We start from the raw sequence: 21106 nt of genomic DNA on the forward strand, positions 1-21106 counted from the left end.
CAATGAGCTATAACATTTTTAGTTTTTTCTCCGGCATGAAGAGAGCCCATCAAAAATCCAGAAGAAGTATCAACTGTAACATGCAAATATTTTAATTTTCCAAATTCTGGCAAGTGTGTGACGTCCATCTGCCAAATATGGTTAGGTATCAATCCTCTAGGATTGACTCCAAGATTAACTTGTGGTAAAAAGGTCACACAATTTTGACATTGTTTTATTATTTGTCTAGCTTGTTCCTTAGTTATTTTAAACTGCTGTACCATTATTTGACCCATCAGTGAATATATTTGGAGCATTCATGATAGGTGTTTTTCTTGTCATTTTTGGAAAAATTACAGGATGCAATGACCAAAAAGACAATAAAGGATTAGATGGTAAGTGGTTATCAAATGAAACATTAGATTTGCACATGATTATTGCCCAAGTATTTAACTCATTAGCTAACTCATCAATTTGATTCATAGTATATGGAGTAATAATTTTATTGGGAGAAATTCCAAACACTCCCTTTGTTGCTTTTATTCCTTTGAGTATTAATTGTCCTACAGCCTTAGGATACCTAGTAAGAATAGTGTTAGGAGAATAAGATAAATGTATCCATAATAATGGACCTTCTTGCCAAAATACTCCTGTAGGAATATTTTTTGTTGGTAGTACAATAAATAATAAAGGCAAACTTATATCAATTCTATCCAAATGCATATTTTCCATATATGTTTCAATGATTTTTAATGCCTTTCTTGCTTCAGGCGTTAACATTCGGGGTGAATTTGGATCTGATGGACCTTTTAGGATATCAAATAAAGGTCCCAACTCTCCTGTTGGTATACCTAAATAAGGCCTTATCCAATTTATGTCTCCTAATAACTTTTGAAAGTCATTAAGTGATTTGAGTTGATCTATTCGTATTTGAATTTTTGGTGGACGGACCATGGTTGAGGATAATAGAACTCCTAAATAATTAATTGGAAAATTTAATTGTACTTTATCTATTGCTATCTCTAGATTATAATTTTTTAATAAGTTTGTAAGTGTGGCATAACATTCTAGCAATGTGTTTTTATCTTTGTGTGCTAATAATACATCATCCATATAGTGAAATATTTGTAGTTCAGGATTTTGATTTCTAAGTGGCTGGATTACTTTGTTAACATAAATTTGATACATAGTTGGGCTGTTAGCCATCCCTTGAGGGAGTACTTTCCATTCATATCTCTGATCAGGACCTTCATGATTCAGTGCAGGGATAGTAAATGCAAAACGTGGACTATCCTCAGGATGAATTGGAATTGAAAAAAAAACAATCTTTAATATCTATAACTAAAACATACCAGGTTTTTGGCAAAGCAGACAACTGAGGAATCCCTGATTGAGCAGGTCCCATAATAACCATCTCATTATTAATGGCTCTTAAATCTTGCAATAATCTCCATTTACCAGATTTCTTTTTGATGACAAAAATGGGAGTATTATGGGGAGATACAGAAGGTTGTATATATCCTTCTGCTAATTGTTGTTTGACCAGGTCATGGGCTGCTTGTATCTTTTCTTTAGTCAGGGGCCACTGAGGAACCCATACTGGTCTTTCTGATTTCCAAGTAATTTTTATTGTCTCAGTGGCCCTTTCTGAAAATCCAACCCATGTCTGTCTGTTCCTTGATCTATTTGTATTGGTGCTGCTATACCTTGTTCTTGTTTTTCTAATCTTTTTCCTTTCCTAAAACCTTGTCTAGTCATAATAGTGGGTGCATTTTGGTTGATGTTATTTGTTAATGTCAAACCTAATTGATCTAGGACATCTTGTCCTCATAAATTTACGGGAAGATGATCCAATACATATGGCTGTATAGTTCCTTCACATCCTTCAGGATCCTTCCAATCTAATACCATTGCACTTCTACGGGGATTAGTTGCCACTCCTAGGCCTCGAAGCGTTTGAGTGGCTTGTTGTAATGGCCAATGTTTTGGCCATTCTTGACGAGAGATGATGCTAAGGTCTGCACCTGTATCCAGTAGTCCATTAAATTCATGTCCTTGAATATTTAGTTTTAGCATGGGGCGAGAATCTAAATTTAAAGAAAGCATAGCCCAATCTACACCTGTGGAGCCTAATCCCTTGGAACCTCTTTCTACAGTACGACTGGAAAATTTATCATGTAGGCTGGGTATTATTAGTAACTGTGCTATTCTATCTCCTGGTGAAATTACTGATATACCCTTTGGAGAACTGGCTATAATTTTTATTTCACCTTCATAATCGGGATCAATTACCCCAGGACTTATCATAAGTCCTTTTAGAGTAGAAGAGCTGCGTCCCAATATAGATTACAGTTTGTTGTCTCAGTCCAGGTAAAGCAGTGTCTCAAATAGATTAACTCACAGTCCAGGTAAATCACAGTCCAGGTAAGTTCTGCAGGCAGCTAGCTTAAATCACAGTCCAGGTAAGTTCTGCAGGCAGCTAGCTTGATCCAAAGTCTCGTCCGGTTCTCAGCAACACTGGAAATTCTTCCACCTTCGTCTTCACCGGCACTGGGACGAAGGCAGGAACTCCGGATGGCTAAAGAAAATCCTGTAGCATTGCACTAAGAAAACAACCATCTGAACAATTTAGTACATTATCTCAAGGTTTTTTTGCATTTGAAATAAGCATTAATAGTGCTCATTACTCATCAGCTTCCAGGTGTGGGAGAACCATTGTAGCTTAGTTATTGGCATTGAAAATGACCAAACATCAGGGACACCAGTAGCGTCTTCTGCTGGCTGTAGTGCCTGGACAGCCCCAGATGGCCCTGGGGAGTGTCCCGGACTCAAACTGCTACTGGGCACAGGGAGCAAGAGCCTGCGAGACTGTGCCTCCAGGTTAGGTCTAGATTTGGGCTCGCGGCAGTGGAAGAGCCAGCTCCCCGGCCAGGAGGTGGGGAAGGGCCAGTCGCCGCCGCCTCTTGGAAAATCCTTGCTGCGCTGTGACCGGCTTGCACACTCTGTAGCCGCCTCTCTGCTTCACGCAGCCTCCGGTAATGAAAGGTATTTAGTAATAGCCTTTTGCTGCAACTTTTTTCCTGATAATCCTTCTTCTGAACTTTCTTTTTCTTTCTGACTAGAGTTCCTGGGCTTCCATCAACACATGCCCTAACTATTCTTGATTCCACTGGGGTGCCTCCTTCCATTAGTAATTTACTTTTTACCCCTTCCATATTTTCATCATAAAGACAATACAATACACTGAGACAAAACAAGACAGAAACATACTGTATCAATCTTCTCCATTTTCTTGAAATGGCCATTTTTCCTCTTGCCTTATCTGCCTAGGGACGAGCAGATTTGTTCCCGTCCTATCTATGGACGGGCAGCTTTTTTTTGTCACTTACCCCCGAGTGTCCCGGGGTTCCCCGTACGGGCCACCATGCAAGCACATTATTTTCAGGTGTTGTATCACAGTTGATCAGTCCCCAGCCCCTTTGTCAGATGAGATCACATCACCGAGTGTTGCCTGTGGAGTGTGGACAGAAGATAGGACACCACTCCTGAAACCAGCCCATGAAAACTGCCCACTGGGGAGCCTCCATTCCTTCCTCTGATCTGCCAGCTAGAGGTGAAGGTCCCACTTCAAGGTCCCACTCACAGGTGGGACTTCAAGGTCTCACCCACAGGTGGGACTCACTGCACAGAAGGCCACCTGCCAAACACCCCCTCTGGACTGTTCTGAAAGCAAGAAACCATGTGTTAGCCATGGTTAACGTTGATCTGCTACTACTGCTTGGGCTACTTAACTGAGGCCAAGGCCTATGCTGTTCTAGACAGAAACTATAACAATGCTTCTTGTTTGTTTGTTTGTTTGTTTTTAATGGACAACCAGATACAAAATCCAGAATGTATAGTGATCAATTGTGCAGCTGCTTGTCACGCAATTCCTTAATATCCATTAATTCATACAAATTTAATTTGGAGTCTAGACAACTAACTTAGATATCAGGGTGAATACATGGGAATAAGAAAAAAGTCACCTGACATTCATATTTTCATTTTTTACTGTGTAATTTCATTTAGTTTGACCACAGTGCAAACGTGATTTCTTTTGGCCAAGAGTTTAAGAACCATTTTTCTTTTCTTTCTTTTTTTTTTTTTTTTTTGTACCAGGGATTGATCCAGGGGGCATTTAACCACTGAGCCACACCCCCAGCCCATTTTTTTTTTTTTGTATTTTATTTAGAGACTGGGTCTTGCTGAGTTGCTTAGGGCCTTGCTGAGTTGCTGAAGCTGGCCTTGAACTCACCATCCTCCTGCCTCAGCCTCCTGAGCTACTGGATTGTAGGCACATGCCACCGCACCTGGCCATGATCCCTTTTGAACACTGTCCTTTTGTCCATTGTCCCTAACTAATGGCTCAAACTATGTAGGTTTTGTTGTTCTGTTGGAAGTAGAAACTTTCTAGAAAATTTCAGCTCTTCTTGCTTTAAAGGTAGGATAAAGGAGAAAAAGGAAATAGTCGGGAAGTGAAAGAAAGGGGAATTAAAAGAAATTAGTAGGACTTGGATTATTCCAGTTTCAAAAATCATAATAATACTTGTAACAGTCAAACCTGAAACCCAAAAGATCCTTATGCTCCCTGCATGCATTTATTTTTAGTTTATTTTTTTATTTTTAGTGCTTTGTAGTCATGCATAATAGTGGGGTTCATTTTGATGTATTCATAATGCATTTGACATAGTTTTCTCTATTTCAATCCCCAGCGCCATCCCTTTCCCTCCTCTCCTCCCTCCTCCTTATCTACTTCCTCTATTCTATTGGTCCTCCTTCTATTTACTTACTTTTTAATTGGTATGTTACAGTTATATATAAAATTGAAATGCATCATGATATATTTATACATGCACATAGCATAATTTGAACTAAAACTCCACCAACTTTATGGCTGAGGAAAATAATGTAGTTAAGCTAAGATCTTGTTGCAGCAGTTTGGGGTGGAATATTCGCCCCGTGGTGACAGGTCTGTAGGGTAAGTAAAACCGTTGTAGGGAGATATGTATGCAATAGGGTGCAGAGGAAAATTGGCACATAGGCACCATGAATTTGCATTTCATCCATGGTCTAACCAACCATGCTGCTCAGATCACAGAGCTGCAGTTAGGGCTCAGTGTGGGTCGATGGAGGAATTAACCCAGAACTCCATGTACAGACCTAAAAATACCCTAGGGAAAAAAAAATATGCCTATAGGATACAGTGATTTGAGACCATACTAAAAAGACCATCAAATCCCAGCCATTAGGTCAAATATTTCACTAGTAAAGAAATTAAAGGTACTGAAAATATAGGTATTTTCTATAATTTCTCAGGTTATTACAAAGAGAACAAGAAGGTGAATGTGTTTGTCTGTGCGTGTTAAGCCAAAGAGGGATGCCACTCCATCACACCAAAGACCCTGCTTAGCAAGTCAGTGGGGTCACACACAGAACCAGAGAAAGGGGTTATACTTTGCTTTGATCATGATTTCCAAGGTGGGTATTTGGATGCAAAACCTTATAGCTTTTGTTTCCCGATACTTCCTTTCCAGTTCTGAGTCTTTACCCACTTGGATTCCTGCTCAAACCCATTCAGTGCTCCTCCACAGCTTACGGAAACAGGTTCAAATACCAGCCTCATTGTCTAACCCTATTTTGTGTTCGTATTGTCAAACATCTGTCCACTGTCTGGGCAGGGCCATATCGTGGGCGTGGTCATTTGAGGTGACAGTTCGTTCTCCCTTCCCAGCCCTATGCCCTTCCTCCTTGCCTTTCCTCTTCCTCTTCCCACATCCAGTCCTGATGGTGCTGTGGGTAGGGTTCGGTCCTTCCCCACACAGCAGTCCAGCTCCCTCCTAAGTACGATAGTGAGTGGCAGGGTGGCTTCCTGAGTGTAGTGGCCAAGGGCTCCATATCTAGAAGGAGGACACTTGGTTTAATGTTTTGCTGTCATGACCTTGAAATTCACCTTGAATAATCTGGGGCAAGAGGATCCTTGAACCCTACTTTGAAGACACATTGTCCCCACATTGTCATTAGGTTTATATCTCAAATCCAGGAGTGGTTCCACCCCTATTGTCCTCAGGTTTGGGCACATGTAGTTTGTAGCTCCGTAGCAAGCCAAAAAACTGGGCCAAGTTTCTAGGGCATTAACACCAATTCTGCACCTGCACCCTTGGTCTCTGGGGACACTTGGGTAGGCATAGGTGATATGACATGTGCACTCATTCACTGTCTTTGAATGTGTGCCTGTGTCCTTGAAGCTTTCTGCCTACAGTTTCCGCATCCATGGATTTAACAATCTATGGATCCAAAAAAAATTTTTTTAAAGTTACCTCTGTACTGAGCATGCATAGCCTTTTTTCTTGTCATTTATTCTCTAAACAATACAGTGTAACAATCATTTACATAGCACAACATTGTATTAGGTATTTTAAGCAATCTAGAGATGACAAAGTATATGGGAGTATTGCACAGGTTATATGAAAATACTCCATTTTACATAAAGGACTTGAAGATCTGAGAATTTTGCATCTGGGGATGCAAACTTGGATTTTGCACCAATTTCCTGTGGATACTTCCTGAAAAGGGGGCCCTGGGTTTTTGTTTTGCATTGGGTTCCACAAACTTTGCAGCCAGTTCTTTGGGTGGTAACTACTCAAATGAACAACTCCAGCATATGCCCTTATGCTTTTACTTAACTAAAATGAAGACAAAACTTCAACATACCTAGAGAAACTTCTTTATACAAAACAGTCTTACACCTGTCACCTCATCAACCACCTGCCAACCCCATGGAGTAAGGATCACGAATTCCAACAGTCCTTACTGATCCGGAGGCATTTGTTCACCAATTTCTGTTTTCCTGTTGAATTTTGCATTTGTATTTTTCAGCTCTATAATGCCTATAAGAGTAAAAGTTCCTAAGAGCCTGAGTGCTTAGCACATGGATATGGCTAAGCTCTCCACTGCTCTAGCTTCTTAGGGCTGCTGTAACAAAGCACCACAAACTTGGTGGTTTAAGCAACAGTAATTTATTCTTTCACAGTTCTGGAAACTAAAAATCCAAGATCCAGGTGTCTTCAGGGCCATATGACCTCTGAACCCCGTGCAGAATCTTTCCTAGCCTGTTCCTGGCTTTTGGTGGTTGCTGGTGATCTCTGGCATTTCTTGGTCTCTAGATGTATCACCTTGATCTTTCAAGCTCACATGGTTTCTGTCTCCACCTGGGCGTCTCCTTAAAAGGTCATCTGCAATGATCTTATTTCTAAAAGGTCACATTTGCCAAGGCTGGGGGTTAGGATTTCAGTGTGTCTATTTTAAGGGGGTCTCCCTGCCCCCACATTGTCATTCAGTAAGTCATATCGATTACAACTGTGGAGTGTCTCCTGCAACTGTTGCTCTCTATTCATTGCCACTGTCACCATGGCCCGGGTCTCCCTCACTCTTGACCGCCTAATCATTGTGGGCCTCGCCATAGTCAATAAGGGCTGTCGAACATCCGCGTCTGTTCTCATCACTTCACTTCCCATTATCACTGGGAGAATCCCAACTCTTGGGTGATGTTTAGGAGACCTTGCCTGACATGGCCCCACTTACCTCTCTGACCTCCCTCCCTTCCACCTGCTCCCATCCTCTCTCACCAGCTTGCCAGTCATCCCCATGTGCTCTAGGCCAACTGAAATTCCCTCAGGCAGGGGCCAGGATCTCATTCTGCAGACCTACACAGTGCTAGGAGCACTCCCCATCCTTCCCCTTCCAGGGTTTGGCTTTCATGTCCCTTCCTTTAGGAGGCCCCCCCCCCATCCTGCTCCTGTATCTGGGGAAAATTGGTGGGAGAGATTGGCCACACCACTCTCTTCTCCACTGTTCACCAAAGAGATGCCTAAAATCACCAACCCGACATTTCTGCCCTGACCACTTCCTCCACCCCTCAAAAGGAAGGTGGAAAGTTGAAGTCAAGTCACACACAATGAAGCTCCAGGCTACCTGGGGGGAAGGGTGGGGATAAAAGGAGATTTTGTAATTCTTATCACACACTAGGATCCCCTTAGTGTTGTTTCAGAAATGCAAAAGCTAACAGAACTTACTTGAAGCTACTTGGAGTTTGTGGATAGTCCTTCATGACGATGGCAGTATGCTAAGACTGAATCCTGTGGGGCTCAGGATAGATTTCAAGCTATCTTCCTGTTACACTAGCTCCTTGGTCCATCAGAGCATCACACACATCACTGTGTGTTTTAACTGTGTTTACATGTCTCCTTCCCCACCCGACCACAAATACAGAGAACAGCACCAGGCATTCAGCAAGTCCCCTAATGACTAATTAATGACTGAATTAATGATGTAATGGTGTGTGGGTGTGTGTGGGGGTCTCCAACCCTGAGTAAGAGAGGTTAAGACATTTGCCAATGGTCAGACCCTGAACTGGGTCAGACTAACTCAAAGGTCACATCCTGAGCATCTGCCTGGTGGGTGACAAGCTCTTGGAGCCCAAGGTCTGGGTCTGTCTTGTCACAACTGCATTCTCATTAAATCCTTGTTGAATGAATCTTTTAAATGAGAGAGAAATTAAGAAAGGATAATAAAAGAGAAAGAAAAGGAGAGAGTGTGTGTATAAAGGTAAAAGAAAAGGATAGGAAACAGAAGTAAGAGAAGAGAAAGGGAAATAACAGAGAAGGCAAGAACACACCTTGCTCCTGCCTGTTCTCAGAGGCCTGTGCAGTTTGGCCATGGTCACATGACCGGTTTCTACAGAGACTGCACTAAGCGCCAAGCACTGTTCTTGATAGTCAGCATTCATCAGTGAACACAGCAGCCAAAGATGTTGTGGAATTTGCATCTAATAGGGAGAATAAGGCAACAAAAAAATAAACATTAAAAATAATACTGTACAGTATCAGAAGAAGACAAATATTCTGCCAGACTAGCAAAATGGGATATGGGCAGGGTTTGTAGATAGAAGTCAGGAGATCTGTAAACTGATGGGGAAGAGAATGACACCTTTATTTTCATTAATCTTAAATCTTCCAATCTGACCATCAGGGACAAACCAGGGCCATCATAGCAGTACCTGTGACTTTGTGACAAATTGAAATCAGATATTTTGTATCTTATTGAGAGCTGCCTGGGGCAGATCTCTTGAACTATTTTTTTTATACTCTTCGCTACTTTGTAGCTATTCTACCTATGGTTAGATCTTGTTATTTAATGTATCAATAGAGAAGCATATTTTGTAACTATATTTCAATAGTATTTTTGTAACAATTTGTGTTTTATTTAATGAATTGAAAAACAGTTATTTGGAGAAAGGGTTCCTAGAGGTCTCAAAATGGCCAAAGAAGTCCACAGAACAAAAAAGATTAAGAAGCCAAGTAAAAGGACTTGGGGAGGGTAGCAGGGTGGGAGGACAGGTTGCAAAACTAAATAGAGTGGGCAGGTCTCACACCTAATACTCCACTGGTCCTAAGTTTCTGGCATGTGCTCTCCCTGGTCATCCCCAGGTCATTTCCCTGACTTCTCCCAGTGCTTGGACTCAGGTGCCCAGGGGATCCATCCTGTTACTTACCAGCCAATCTCACCCCTCAAGGCTGCTCATCTCCTTGCTCCAGAGAGGTTAGTTAACACAGGACTTCATGTTCAAAAATCTAGAATCGACGGAATAAGGCCAAAAGAACACAAGGAAATTCAAGAACAACTTTTTGTTGTTGCTTTGCCTTCTATTTAACATCCAATTCAACCAGACAAACTAGCTCACATCATCCATACAGTGTACATCTCCTGAAGGAAACATAAGCAAATTAGCAGCCTCTGGGTGTTGATTAAGAGTATCATCCAGGGCAAATGAAATGCAAGCTGAAGATGTTGCCTATTCCAAAAGAAATTCCTTAAAAATTCAAATTCAGTTCATATACACAGCAAAAATTCTCAGAATTTTTGACAAAAGATCTTTTGTTATTGTCTTTGTTAATTACATTTTGAGGCTGCAGTAATATACTTCTTTTTTTCTTTCTTTTTTTTTTTTAATATCTACACATGAACTATGATAAAACACTATCAGGAAACCACAAAATTGAATCCTTCCTTAAATTCATTAAGATGCTGTTAGCTGCAAGTAATAAGATGTTCTAAGACAGTTGTCTTAATGAAGGCTCTCTTCTCTTGCTTATTAAGACTGGTGACTAGTGGTTCGAGGTTGCTTCCCCTTCTCCCCTCCAAGATGATACTCTGACTTCCTTGACCTCCAGAAATAATTCAAAACATCCATCCCATTCTACCTGGGTATGGCTGATGGAGCAGGAGACAGAAGACAGGTGGACTATTTTGGAAAAGATCTTTGGAATATTGCTTTATCAGGAAGGAAGCACTTTCTAGGAAGCCCCCAATTTTACCTTTTATCTCATTGGCTAGAACTGACTACCACGTGGCTACCACTGGAAACATGATTGATTTGCCACAATTGACTTTGACCAATCAATCACCTTCTGGACCATGAACAGAGAACCTACAGTATGAGAGAAAATCTTTGCCACCTGCACCCCAGATAGAGCATTAACCTCCAGGATATAAAAAGAACTCAAAAACTTAACAACCAAACCAAACCAAACAAAAACCCAATCAATAAATGGGCTAAGGAACTGAATAGACACTTCACAGAAGAAGAAATACAATTGATTAACAAATATAAGAAAAAATGTTCAGCATCTCTAGCAATTAGAGAAATGCAAATCAAAACTACCTTGAGATTCCATCTCACTCCAATCAGAATGGCAATTATCAAGAATACAAGCAGCAATAAATGTTGATGAGGATCTGGGGAAAAGAGTACATTCCTACATTGCTGGTGGGACTGCAAATTGGTGCAACCACTCTGGAAAGCAGTATGGAGATTCCTCAGAAAACTTAGAATGAATGGAACCACCATTTGACCCAGTTATCCCACTCCTTGGCATATACGCAAAGAACTTAAAATCAGCATACTATAGTGACATGGCCACATCAATGTTTATAGTAGCTCAATTCACAATAGCTAAGCTATGGGACCACTGTAGGTGCCCTTCAACAGTTGAATGGATAAAGAAAATGTGGCATATATACACAATGAAATGTAACTCAGCCATAAAGAAAAATGAAATGATGGCATTTGCCAGTAAATGGATGGAACTGGAGAATATCATGCTAAGTGAAATAAGCCAATCCCCCAAATCCAAAGGCTGAATGTTCTTTCTGATATGCAGATGCTAACACACAAAGGGTGGGCTTGGGGGAGAGAATAGAAGTTTATTGGATTAGACAAAGGAGAATTAAGGGAAAGGAGGGGGATGGGAATAGGAAACAGTAGAATGAATCGGACATAACTTTCCTATGTTCATGTATGAATACACGACCAGTGAAATTCCACACCATGTACAACCACAAGAATGGGAAGTTATACTCCATGTATGTATGTCAAAATATATTCTACTGTCGTGTATAACTAAAAAAGAAGAAGAACAACAAAACAGAATTCACCCTCTAGGGCAGGCACATGGCTGCCCATAAAATCTGAGTTCTATGACGGATTAAGTACATCCTTCGTGTCTGCCCCTACATTGTTCCCCTTGCTGGAAATGCCTTTGTGTATTTTATGTCCCATCTTTTCTCAGGTGTAATTTCTACTGGCAACGTACACATGGTTAGCCCACTTCGCAGCTTGAGAGAGCCGAGGTGCAGAGAAGCTGAATAATTACATCTATCATCCAGTTAGAAATGATAGAATCAAGAGTTGGATCAAAATTTCTTGATGTTCCATCCTTTACCCATTGCTCTCTTAGAGGGTGTGCTAGTCAGTTTTCCATCACTGTGACAGAATACTAAGAAAATTGACTTAAAGGAGAAAAGATTTATTTGGTTTCATGATTTCAGAGGTGTCAGTCATAGTTAACTGACTCCATTGCTTTGGGCCTTTGGGGAGGCAGAACATCATGGTGGGGAGCAGACAGTGCAGCAGAGCTGCTCTCTCCATGGTGGCCAGGAAGCAGAGAGATGTGGGGGGAAGGACACCAGGGGCTGGGGATGAAATGCACCTATCAAAGGCACACCCTGGTGACTACTTTCTCCACTAGGTCCCATCGAGGTCCCATCTCCTAGAGTTCCCACCTCTTCCCAAAAGCACCATCAGTTGAAGACCAAGATTTCAAGAAAGAAGCTTTTGGGGGATATTTAAGATCTAAACCATAACAGAGGGAAAGGTAAGACATTAAGAAACAAAACCAAGGACTCCAATACTAGATGGGCGGGGTGTGTAGTTTATTAGCTATTCATCTGAATCTGACAGAGTTAGTATCTGTGATACATAAAGAACTCAGAAACCTAATAACAAAAAATAAGCAAAACAATTTAAAAATGAGCAAGTGATCTGAATAGAAATTTATCCAAAGAAAACATACAAGTGGCTAATATATACATAAAAAAATTCATTAGCCTTTAGGGAAATGCAAATCAAAACTACAATAAAATACTATCTCACCCCTGTTAAAATAGCTATTATTTTTTAAAATGCCAGCAAAGTTATGGAGAGAAAGGAAACCTTAGATACTGTTGGTGGGAATGTAAATCAGTGCAGCCTCTATGGAAAATAGTATTGAGGTTCCTCAGAAAATTAAAAGTAGCCAGGTACGGTGGCACATGCCTATAATCTCAGTGGCTCGGGAGGCTGAGGCAGGAGAACCATGAGTTCAAAGCCAGCCTCAGCAATAACAAAGTACTAGGCAACTCAGTGAGACCTGTCTCTAAATAAAAATACAAAATAGGGCTGGGGATGTGGCTCAGTGGTTGAGTACTCCTGAGTTCAATCCCCAGTCCAAAAATATAAATAAATAAAAATAGAACTTTCATATGATCTAGCTATCTCACTCCATACATTCATTGGAAATGAAGTGAGCATATAAAAGAGGTACCTGCATGTCCATGTTTACTGAGGTACTATTCACAATGGCTAAGATATGGAATCAGGATAGGCACCAGTTAATAGATGAATGGATAAAGAAAATATGGTATGTCACATAATAGAGTATTATTCAGTCATGAGGAAGATTGAAATCCTGTCATTTGCACCAAATGAATGAACTGGAGGACATTGTGCCAAGTGAAATAAGCCAGACACAGGTGTCACATGTTCTGTCTCATATGTGGAAAGTGTGTGTGTATCTATCTATCCATCTATAGATATGGACAGATAGATATATAGATATAGATAAAGATATTTAGATATAGATAGACATATAGATATAGATAGATAGATCTAGAAGTAGACTAATAATTACTAGGGACTGAGCAAGGTTCAGGAGTGAGGGATGGAGGGAAGGTGGATGGATATAATAGATGCATGCTGTATGGAAATACCACTGTGAATCTGTTATTATGTATAATTAATATATGTTAATACAAAAGAAATTAAAAGACATATGCAGAATAAATGGACCTAAAATGTAATTTACTCCTGGGGAAGCAGATGGGGGAATTAGAAAGGCTTTCTGAAGGAACTAGCTTATGATCTGGGTCTGGAAGCTCAGAGAGGATAGAGAAGTTCAGGGCACTGGGCAAAAAGGATGGTATTTACAGACACAAAAGGTACAACCATTGCTGTGTTGTACACAGGAGGGGCAAGAGTGGGAACCCAGATTGGGGCAGATGGTGATGGGATTTGAGTGTTAGGTTAAGGGGATTAATGTTTACTGTGCAGGCAATACTGCGATGGAACACTTCTGAGCAATGGTGTGCAATGGTTCAGCAAGACTTTTTTTTTTTAATCAAAAATGACTTTTGGATTAAAGGAGAAAGACTGGAGTCAGGGTTGTCTGGTTAGAGTAGTGCCGCAGTCCACACAGGAGCTGAGGAGGGGCTGAGCCAGGAGTTGGCAGAAGAAGTGGGGAGAAGGGAGAATGGTGAGAGCCATTGGGAGATGTAGGCACTGATGTGCAGTGGCCGGGGAAGCCCTGCAAGAATGCAGCTCTTCAAGAGACACAGCTTAGGGAGGAGACGGGCTCCAGTTGGTAGGTGTTTCTAAAATGCAGTTGGAAATGTGGGACCATAGCTAAAAAACATTCAATCAATTCAAAGATCAGTCTCAGCAACAAAGAGATAAGCTTGCAAGAGAGAGCAAGCAAAGAGGAAGAAAAAAGAGCTTAGACAGAGCCAGCCATCAAGGACCGGGAGGAGAAGGACAGTCCCTTAAATCACTGGGTCTTCACCTTGAAAGTTTCTTCCCTCAGCCTCTTACCTTCTCCCTCCACACCAGCGGTTATTGAAGTTCTCTGTGTAAATAGATCTGCTAGGGAGCAAACTTAAATGCAGATCCCCAAGTACAACTCCCAGAGATTCCCGAATCAGGTTTGGGCTTTGGTCTGAGGACCGTGCATCTTTAGAGCTCCTGTGGGGTTTTAATGGAGATGGCCCAAGGACTGCACTTTGAAAAAAAAAAAAAACGCCATCGTGTAACCTCTCCCTGTGTGATCTCACCCCCTCCTACAGATAAGCCACCCATGAGACACTGATGACTCAAAACAATCTCTGTCTCCATTAAAAACTCTTGGCTGAGCTCCAGTCACAAACACCACCCAGCACCTGAGCATCCCTATCTGAAAATCTCATAGGAACCTTAAACTCAGCGTGTTCAAAATTGAACTCGTTTTCTCCTCACACCTGGCACATACAGAACACAGTACAAGTTCTCTGTTTGGCAGCCTTCTCAACCACTGTCTTGGCCTCACTTTTCCTGTTTTGCAATATTCTTACAGATCCTGGAAACACGTACTTTCTATTCCATGTGCTGTCTCCTGCCAGATGCCCAGCACCGGGCACAGGTGCGCCCTCTCCCCGACCCTCAGACACACTCCTGTGTTGGTCTCTCGCTGCTACCATCTGACCCTGCTCATCCCTCTGATTACAGAACTCATGCGCTATTGTGCTCCTTAACTGATGGGTTTCCTTTGAACTTGAGCTCCTTGAAAGCCCGGGCTATGGTTTACTCCCTTTTATATTCCCAGCTCCTGCTGTAGAATCTAGCACACAGTAAGCAGCCACTGAACACCTGATGAAGTGGATTTCTTGTGGGGGGGGGGGGAAGAAAAGAAATGGCCAGGAAAGTTGAAGGGAAACTAAAAAAAAAAAAAAATTATGAAATGAGGGGAATTGCTTCAAGAAGAATGAAGTGATTAACGGTGTCTAATGTTTGCTTAGAGATCAAGTAAGGGAGCAGCAGAGAAAGGGCACTGGAATTGGCATCTAAGAGGCCACTGTCAACCTCAGAGCAAAGAATCAGTCCCAACAGCCCTCTGCCATAAGGGTCAGTTTCTCTCCAGGGGTTACTATATAGGGGCAAGCTCTTTCATGTTGGCAGGAGGAAACCTTACAATGTAAACCCAACACAGCACAGCGATACACAGACCCACTGATGAACAACTGAGCCAGGTTTAACTTGGTTTTAACAGGACCCATGGGCTTTTAAAAGAGCTCCCCTTGGCCCCCTACACCACTCGCAAGCTTCTCTCTGCACCATTTCTGCCTGGTTTGTCCAAGTTCAGCCTGGTCTGCATGTCAAGCAAAGCAAGCTATTACACATCTCCCCGTCATCACAGAAATTGCTCTGCAGGGCTGGGCTGCTTCTCTGAACTGCTTCTCATGTGCAAATCCATCCTAATCTGCCATTCCTACAACCTCCGACTAAATCACCCTGCCTTCTGTGCATCTACATTACAGCTTCCTTTTCATCCATAGGATGATTGCATTTCTTTTTTTCTTTTTCTTTTTGGCCATCATTCCTTTCTGCTGAGTGTTGTTACAGGATCGCTTTGCTTTACCTGAACCCCTGCCCAGGTGTCTGATCATTTTTCTTCTAGAAGCAGAAGGAGAAAATGAATAATGTTTTCTACTCCTCTGATATTGTCAGTGTAATTTCTCTCAGCCTGCCATTTCTGTTCTACAATCAGATTCCTTTCACCCTGCCAAGCCTTGTTCTACCCTTTGCCCTTAAAGCCATAGCTCCTATTGTTTCTCATTTGAATGCAATACCTTCTCTTTCAAATTTTCTGTAAGTGTAATATCTTGTAACAGAAGCTTTTGGCTAAGAAATCCTGTCAATTGTAATCAACTCTATTACAAAATGTCTCACTAAAATCCATCAAAGGTTTAAAGAAGAAATACAAAGTAATTTCTTAAGAATAACTAAGATCTATATTATGACTTGTTAAGCAGAATCGTAAGAGAGGAAAGTAGAGGAAGACAAAGTAAAGAATGTGTGGAAAAGATAGAAAGATACAGAGAAAACACAAATGAGACAGACACGATGTCAGAAAGAGAGAAGAGCAGAACAAGAGACTAAGAGAGGCATAATTTTGAAACAGAACTTGGGACATGTCCCACAGGCACATCCTCATGACACACTACAGGCTCAGATACAGAATGGGCAGCTTCTAGGAAAACAAGAGCAATACAACAACACAGAATAAAATACAAACTGCACACACATTGTGCTACGAACACCCTGAGGATAATAACAAGACATCTACACCCAAATATATGTACCCCAAAGAGTAACATCTCCATCTTGTGGCCTTGAAGATAGTGTGATGTTGTGCATTTTCACAACTGTAGGCATAAATGCAGAAAAGACACTTGGTTACCTGTCTCAGATACAAAATAAACATGAAATGAGGTCAAAGCTCCCCATGCTCCCCCTACTAACTCCTGAGAAAGCTATGACTTGCACCATTTTGTAGAAAACAATTAAGAAGGAAAAAGTGGCAGAGATGGCTTCTAACTCCTTTCCAGTTTTCTTGCCTTCATTATTGTTTCTCAAAGTACCCTGAAGTTTAAAACTATTTCAGCAACCTAGAGTTCTATAGACTGCAAAAATCCGATTTATCAAGTTACTGCTTGTAAACTTCTCAGAACACTAAGTGCTACTACGATTGTTAAATAAATAAAAGACAATGCATAGCATTTCTAGCCAAATGGGATAGCTCCTGCACCCAGATCATCCTCTGAGCCCCATGTCCTTGGCCTCTACAGGAATGCTCTCTAGTGCCCTCTTCTGATGCTTCCTGAACTTCCCACTCCACTCCCATCTCCACCCCTTAAAACACTACGTCTTTCAAGCAGAATTTAAGAGCCCTACATCCCTGTCCCCAAGGTTAGTCTCATTAAAGGCACTGATGTGACTCTTGTTGCCAAGTCCAACAAATGCCTTTAACTCTCATCCTATGTGACCTCTCAGAGGCAAGGCAGCACTGTTGGCCATTCTTTCCTTTATGAAAAGTTCTTTGTGATGTTGATGTCCCTGCCTCTCTGGTTGCCTACCTGCTTCTCTGACCTCTCATCCATGGGGAGTCTCCCCCCCCCCCAAGTACTGATGCCCCTTGGGGCTCTGTCTCAGATGGCTTCCCACCCTGCTCTTGTCCCCTCCTGCAGTGGCATTTCCCTGTTAGGGTTTTACCTTATTCCACTTGACCCCAGGGAAGGAAGACAATTAGCTATGCTCAGTCCATCAATTTATCAGAGAAAAATCTGAGTTCATTCCAACAATATTTTTCTATCCATAGGATACCAAGTATGCTAGCTCAACAACATTTTTTTTAGAACAGTTTTGCATCCCATGGGGACAATGGGATCTAAAGAGGAGGTGGTTATGGCTCTATCTTGTATGCCTTTTCATGGGACTCTATTTCCTTGCCCAAGATGGATGGCTCTCTTCCCCTGGGAAGGAGATCACCCTCAAAATGTTTTCAGTTGACACAAGTAATCTTCATTTTAATGCACATTTTGTTGGGTCAGGGGAGGGCATTCCAGAGAATGAGACTGCCTAGAATTACTCACTATTAGACAGCATCTGGGATAGAGTTAGAGGCAATTACTAACCACTAACCAGTGCTGAATTGAGGGGCAGCCAAGCATGCCATGGATCTTGCCCCAAGGACCTGCCAATCTGGTTGTGGGTACAGAATACCTACACTGGAGAGTCAGCCAGCTAGGTAGGGCATGCAATGAGACAACCCTGTAGGTGACAGGCAAAAAAATGTTCTGTAAGCCCAGGGAAAGCACAGATTAAAAAAAAAAGTGGGGGCCAGTCACAGGATGATAATAATCACCTCTTATGGGATATCCACCACATATCAGCCCTCTATGCAAACTCTCTCTCAAATCTACCTCAGGAGCTGTGGTGAGGAGTACACAAAATGACTTCTATCAAGATCCTAGTGTTGTGCTTGACACAAGTGGGGTTGCAATAAATTGCAGCTATCATTCATTTAACAAATATTTGTGCATTAACTACCATGTGTCAGGTAACATGCAGTTTCTGGGAATGCAATGCTAAACAAGACACATGTGTTTTCTGCCCTTACTGAACTTACATGCTAGAGATGTATTGTCCAATATGGTAGCCACTAGTCACATATGGCGATCAAAATAAAAATTTAGTTCCTCAGTTACGCTAGATGCACTTCATGTGCTCAACAGCCACAAGTGGATATAGACTGCCATTACTGCAGAAAGTTCTATTGGCTGGTAGTGGAAAGGGGCAGAGAAACAATAGGCAATGGCACACCTGTGTGGTAAAGGCTGGGATAGAGGCTAACAGGTGCAAAGGGAGAACACTATTGTTATTATTACTCTTCTCATTACAAGCAAGATGTATAAATTGAGGCTCAGAGAGGTAAAGTAATTTGACCGAGTTCACATGGCTGCTAAACAGAAAAGTTGTGATATGAACCCAGTTCTTTCTTGCTCTCATGTTACCTCAGGTGGTTTTATGGAGGAAATGAGCCAGGCACAGGTAGAAGCTAGTTAAAGAGAGAAGATGGAGAAAGCAACCCTGGTGGGAAAATGACAGTTTGGGCAAAGGCACAAAGGCACAGATGGGCAAGGCTGGCAGAAGATTACAAGTAAACCAGTCTGGCCAGAGAGGCAGTGATTTGCTGCACTCATGTCCTAGGAGATGTAAGTCAGGACCTGCCTGCCTTGATTAAAAACCACAGAGCAAGGCAACTCAGCCCTCCACGCAGAGGTTGAGTCCTTGAAGGGTGGCAAGCAGGGGCACAACATGGTCAGAACCACACATTATGAAATGGGCAGCGTTCAGGACAAACTAGCTAAGATAGCAAGGAGGATAGAAAGGAAGGGATGACCGAACATTGGGAAGCAAAGAACATCAGCATGGGAGCCTAGATACCAATCCCCAAGGTTCAACACTGTGTGACCTTGGGCAATATACTTTACTATTCTGCACTTGTCTTTAACTCTAAAAGGGCATGGTCAGCCTGGAAGATTTTTTGAGGGTCCTTTTAGCAACAGTAATCTAGAATCCTAAATAAAATATGAATGACACTAGACTAGGAAGAAGGAGAAGCACTTGGGAATGTAGCATTGAATATGGAGGCAAGGAAGATGGTAGAATCAAAGAAAGACTATCCTGGGATGAAGGGGGTGACATACCACTAACAAAACCAGGTAAGTGTGTGCAAGAACTTGTCTTTTGGTGGGAGGGGAGTGGGCATAAAATATGGGGGTTGACAAGGATAAGAACTAATGAGAAAAATGGTGGATTTTTAAAAAAAAGTTGCACAGTGTTATAAATCATTTTAAACTTTGTATGCCTTATGATTCACAGTAGGAAATACAATGTACACATGGTCCAGCACCCTTGTCCAATATATGTAACTGAAACAAAAGTTTTATGATACAACGATTGTCCTTACTAGGGGCAATGGCTCTAATATTTTCGACTAGCTTCCACTTCGTACTTTTAAAAAGCTGGTTGCCATCCACCGAACTTATTTTACGGTCTATTCATGTGTCATGATCCGCAGTTTTCAAAATACTGCCTTAGAGGACTCAAGTCCTAAGTTGGAGGCGGCTGGCAGGGCATCCTGCCCAGCCATTCTGGAGGAGCACACCTGGAGAGGGCTCGGGGCTGGGGAGAGTCGGGGCGGCTGTAAGTGAAGCTGGGAAAAGCGAGGCCTGGGAACCAGGCGGTGGGAAGCTGCGGTCCAGGTGCTCAGGACCGGGACGCGGAGGCCGAGCAGGCTGGCGCGGAGCCAGGCCCCGCAGGAGTTGGGCGACCCCCGGGCGCTCCAGAACCTGCGTCCCCGCGCGGCGGGGCCAAGTCCCCCTCCAGGGCGGCGCGCGCCCGCTCGCTCCTCCGCTCCCCGCGGGTCCCTGCGGGCGCCGGCCGGGGCCGAGGGGGCGCGGCGCTCTGGCGGCCGGGGCTCCCCTCCCGCCGGCCCGGCCCGCCCCGGCACGCGCGCTCACACACGCGCACACACTCAAAGTTCGGGCTGCGCCCGCCGCGGACCGGCTCCGGGGCTTCGGAGGGGACCGTGCTCGCCGGCCCCGGCCCCGAGCGCCGCTCGGCTCCCGCCCGTCCGCGCCCGGCGCCCGCGCGGCCCGCCGCGGTGCTCGCCGCCGCCGCCCCCGCGCGGTGCCCTCGGCCGGCGGCCCGGCGGCCCGGCTCTGCCCTCCGGCTCGGCCTTCCCCGCCTCGCATCCGTGCCATCGGCGCTCGATTGCGCGCGGACTCCCTGTGGCTCTTCCCGGCTCGCTCGCTGCTCGCTCGCGCTCGGCCGCGCCGCCCCTCCTCCGCCGCGCTCCCCGCCTCCGCCTCCTCCCGGGCAACTTTTGCCGGAGCCCCCACACACAGCCATGCTGAGCTGAGCTCCGGCCGGGCCCTGGCCGCGCTGCCCGCCCCGCTCCCGCCCTCCGCGGACCCGCTCGGGCGCCGCGGCCGCCCGGCCCTCGGCCTCGGCGTCCGCCCGCCCGCCCGCCCGGCCGAGCCCCCGCACAGGGCCCGGGCCGCGGCGGCGGCGGCGGCGGCGGCGCGCCCGCCCGGCCCCCTCCCCCGGCGCCGGCCAAGTGAGGCGGTGATGCGGGCGCTGGCGGCCTCGGCTGCGCCGAGAGCGGAGACACAGGCTCAAGATGGCAGATTCCGACTGAGGCTGGGGGGGCCGAGCTCGCGCGCCGCTTTCCCTTCTCCGTGGCCATGAATCGCGGACACCCCGGCCCCGATGGCCCCCGTGTACGAAGGTAAGGGGCGCCGGTCCCGCCGACCCCGCTCGCCCGCCGCCGCCGGCCCG

General features: G+C 43.9%; 1 protein-coding gene and 1 long non-coding RNA gene across 6 annotated transcripts in view; one reads left to right on the forward strand and one right to left on the reverse strand.

The window, feature by feature from the left end:
• Positions 1–2971: 2971 nt before the first annotated feature.
• LOC139704596 (uncharacterized) lies at positions 2972–16937 on the reverse strand. The gene is made up of 4 exons (XR_011706471.1): positions 16564–16937; positions 9569–9647; positions 8693–8842; positions 2972–3490 (listed from the first exon to the last, which is right to left on the reverse strand). It is a non-coding gene; the product is annotated as an uncharacterized lncRNA (long non-coding RNA).
• Positions 16938–20862: 3925 nt separating this feature from the next.
• Positions 20863–21106, forward strand: part of Hipk2 (homeodomain interacting protein kinase 2) — a 245985-nt gene continuing 245741 nt past the window's right edge. For all 5 annotated transcript variants that reach the window (XM_071611718.1, XM_071611728.1, XM_071611726.1 and 2 more), the window contains exon 1: positions 20863–21056. In XM_071611718.1, the coding sequence (XP_071467819.1) occupies positions 21038–21056 (19 nt within the window). In that variant the 5' untranslated portion in view covers positions 20863–21037. The remainder of the gene's footprint in view (positions 21057–21106) is intronic.

Source organism: Marmota flaviventris, chromosome 1, assembly GCF_047511675.1.
Source record: "Marmota flaviventris isolate mMarFla1 chromosome 1, mMarFla1.hap1, whole genome shotgun sequence".
Classification (NCBI taxonomy): domain Eukaryota; kingdom Metazoa; phylum Chordata; class Mammalia; order Rodentia; family Sciuridae; genus Marmota; species Marmota flaviventris.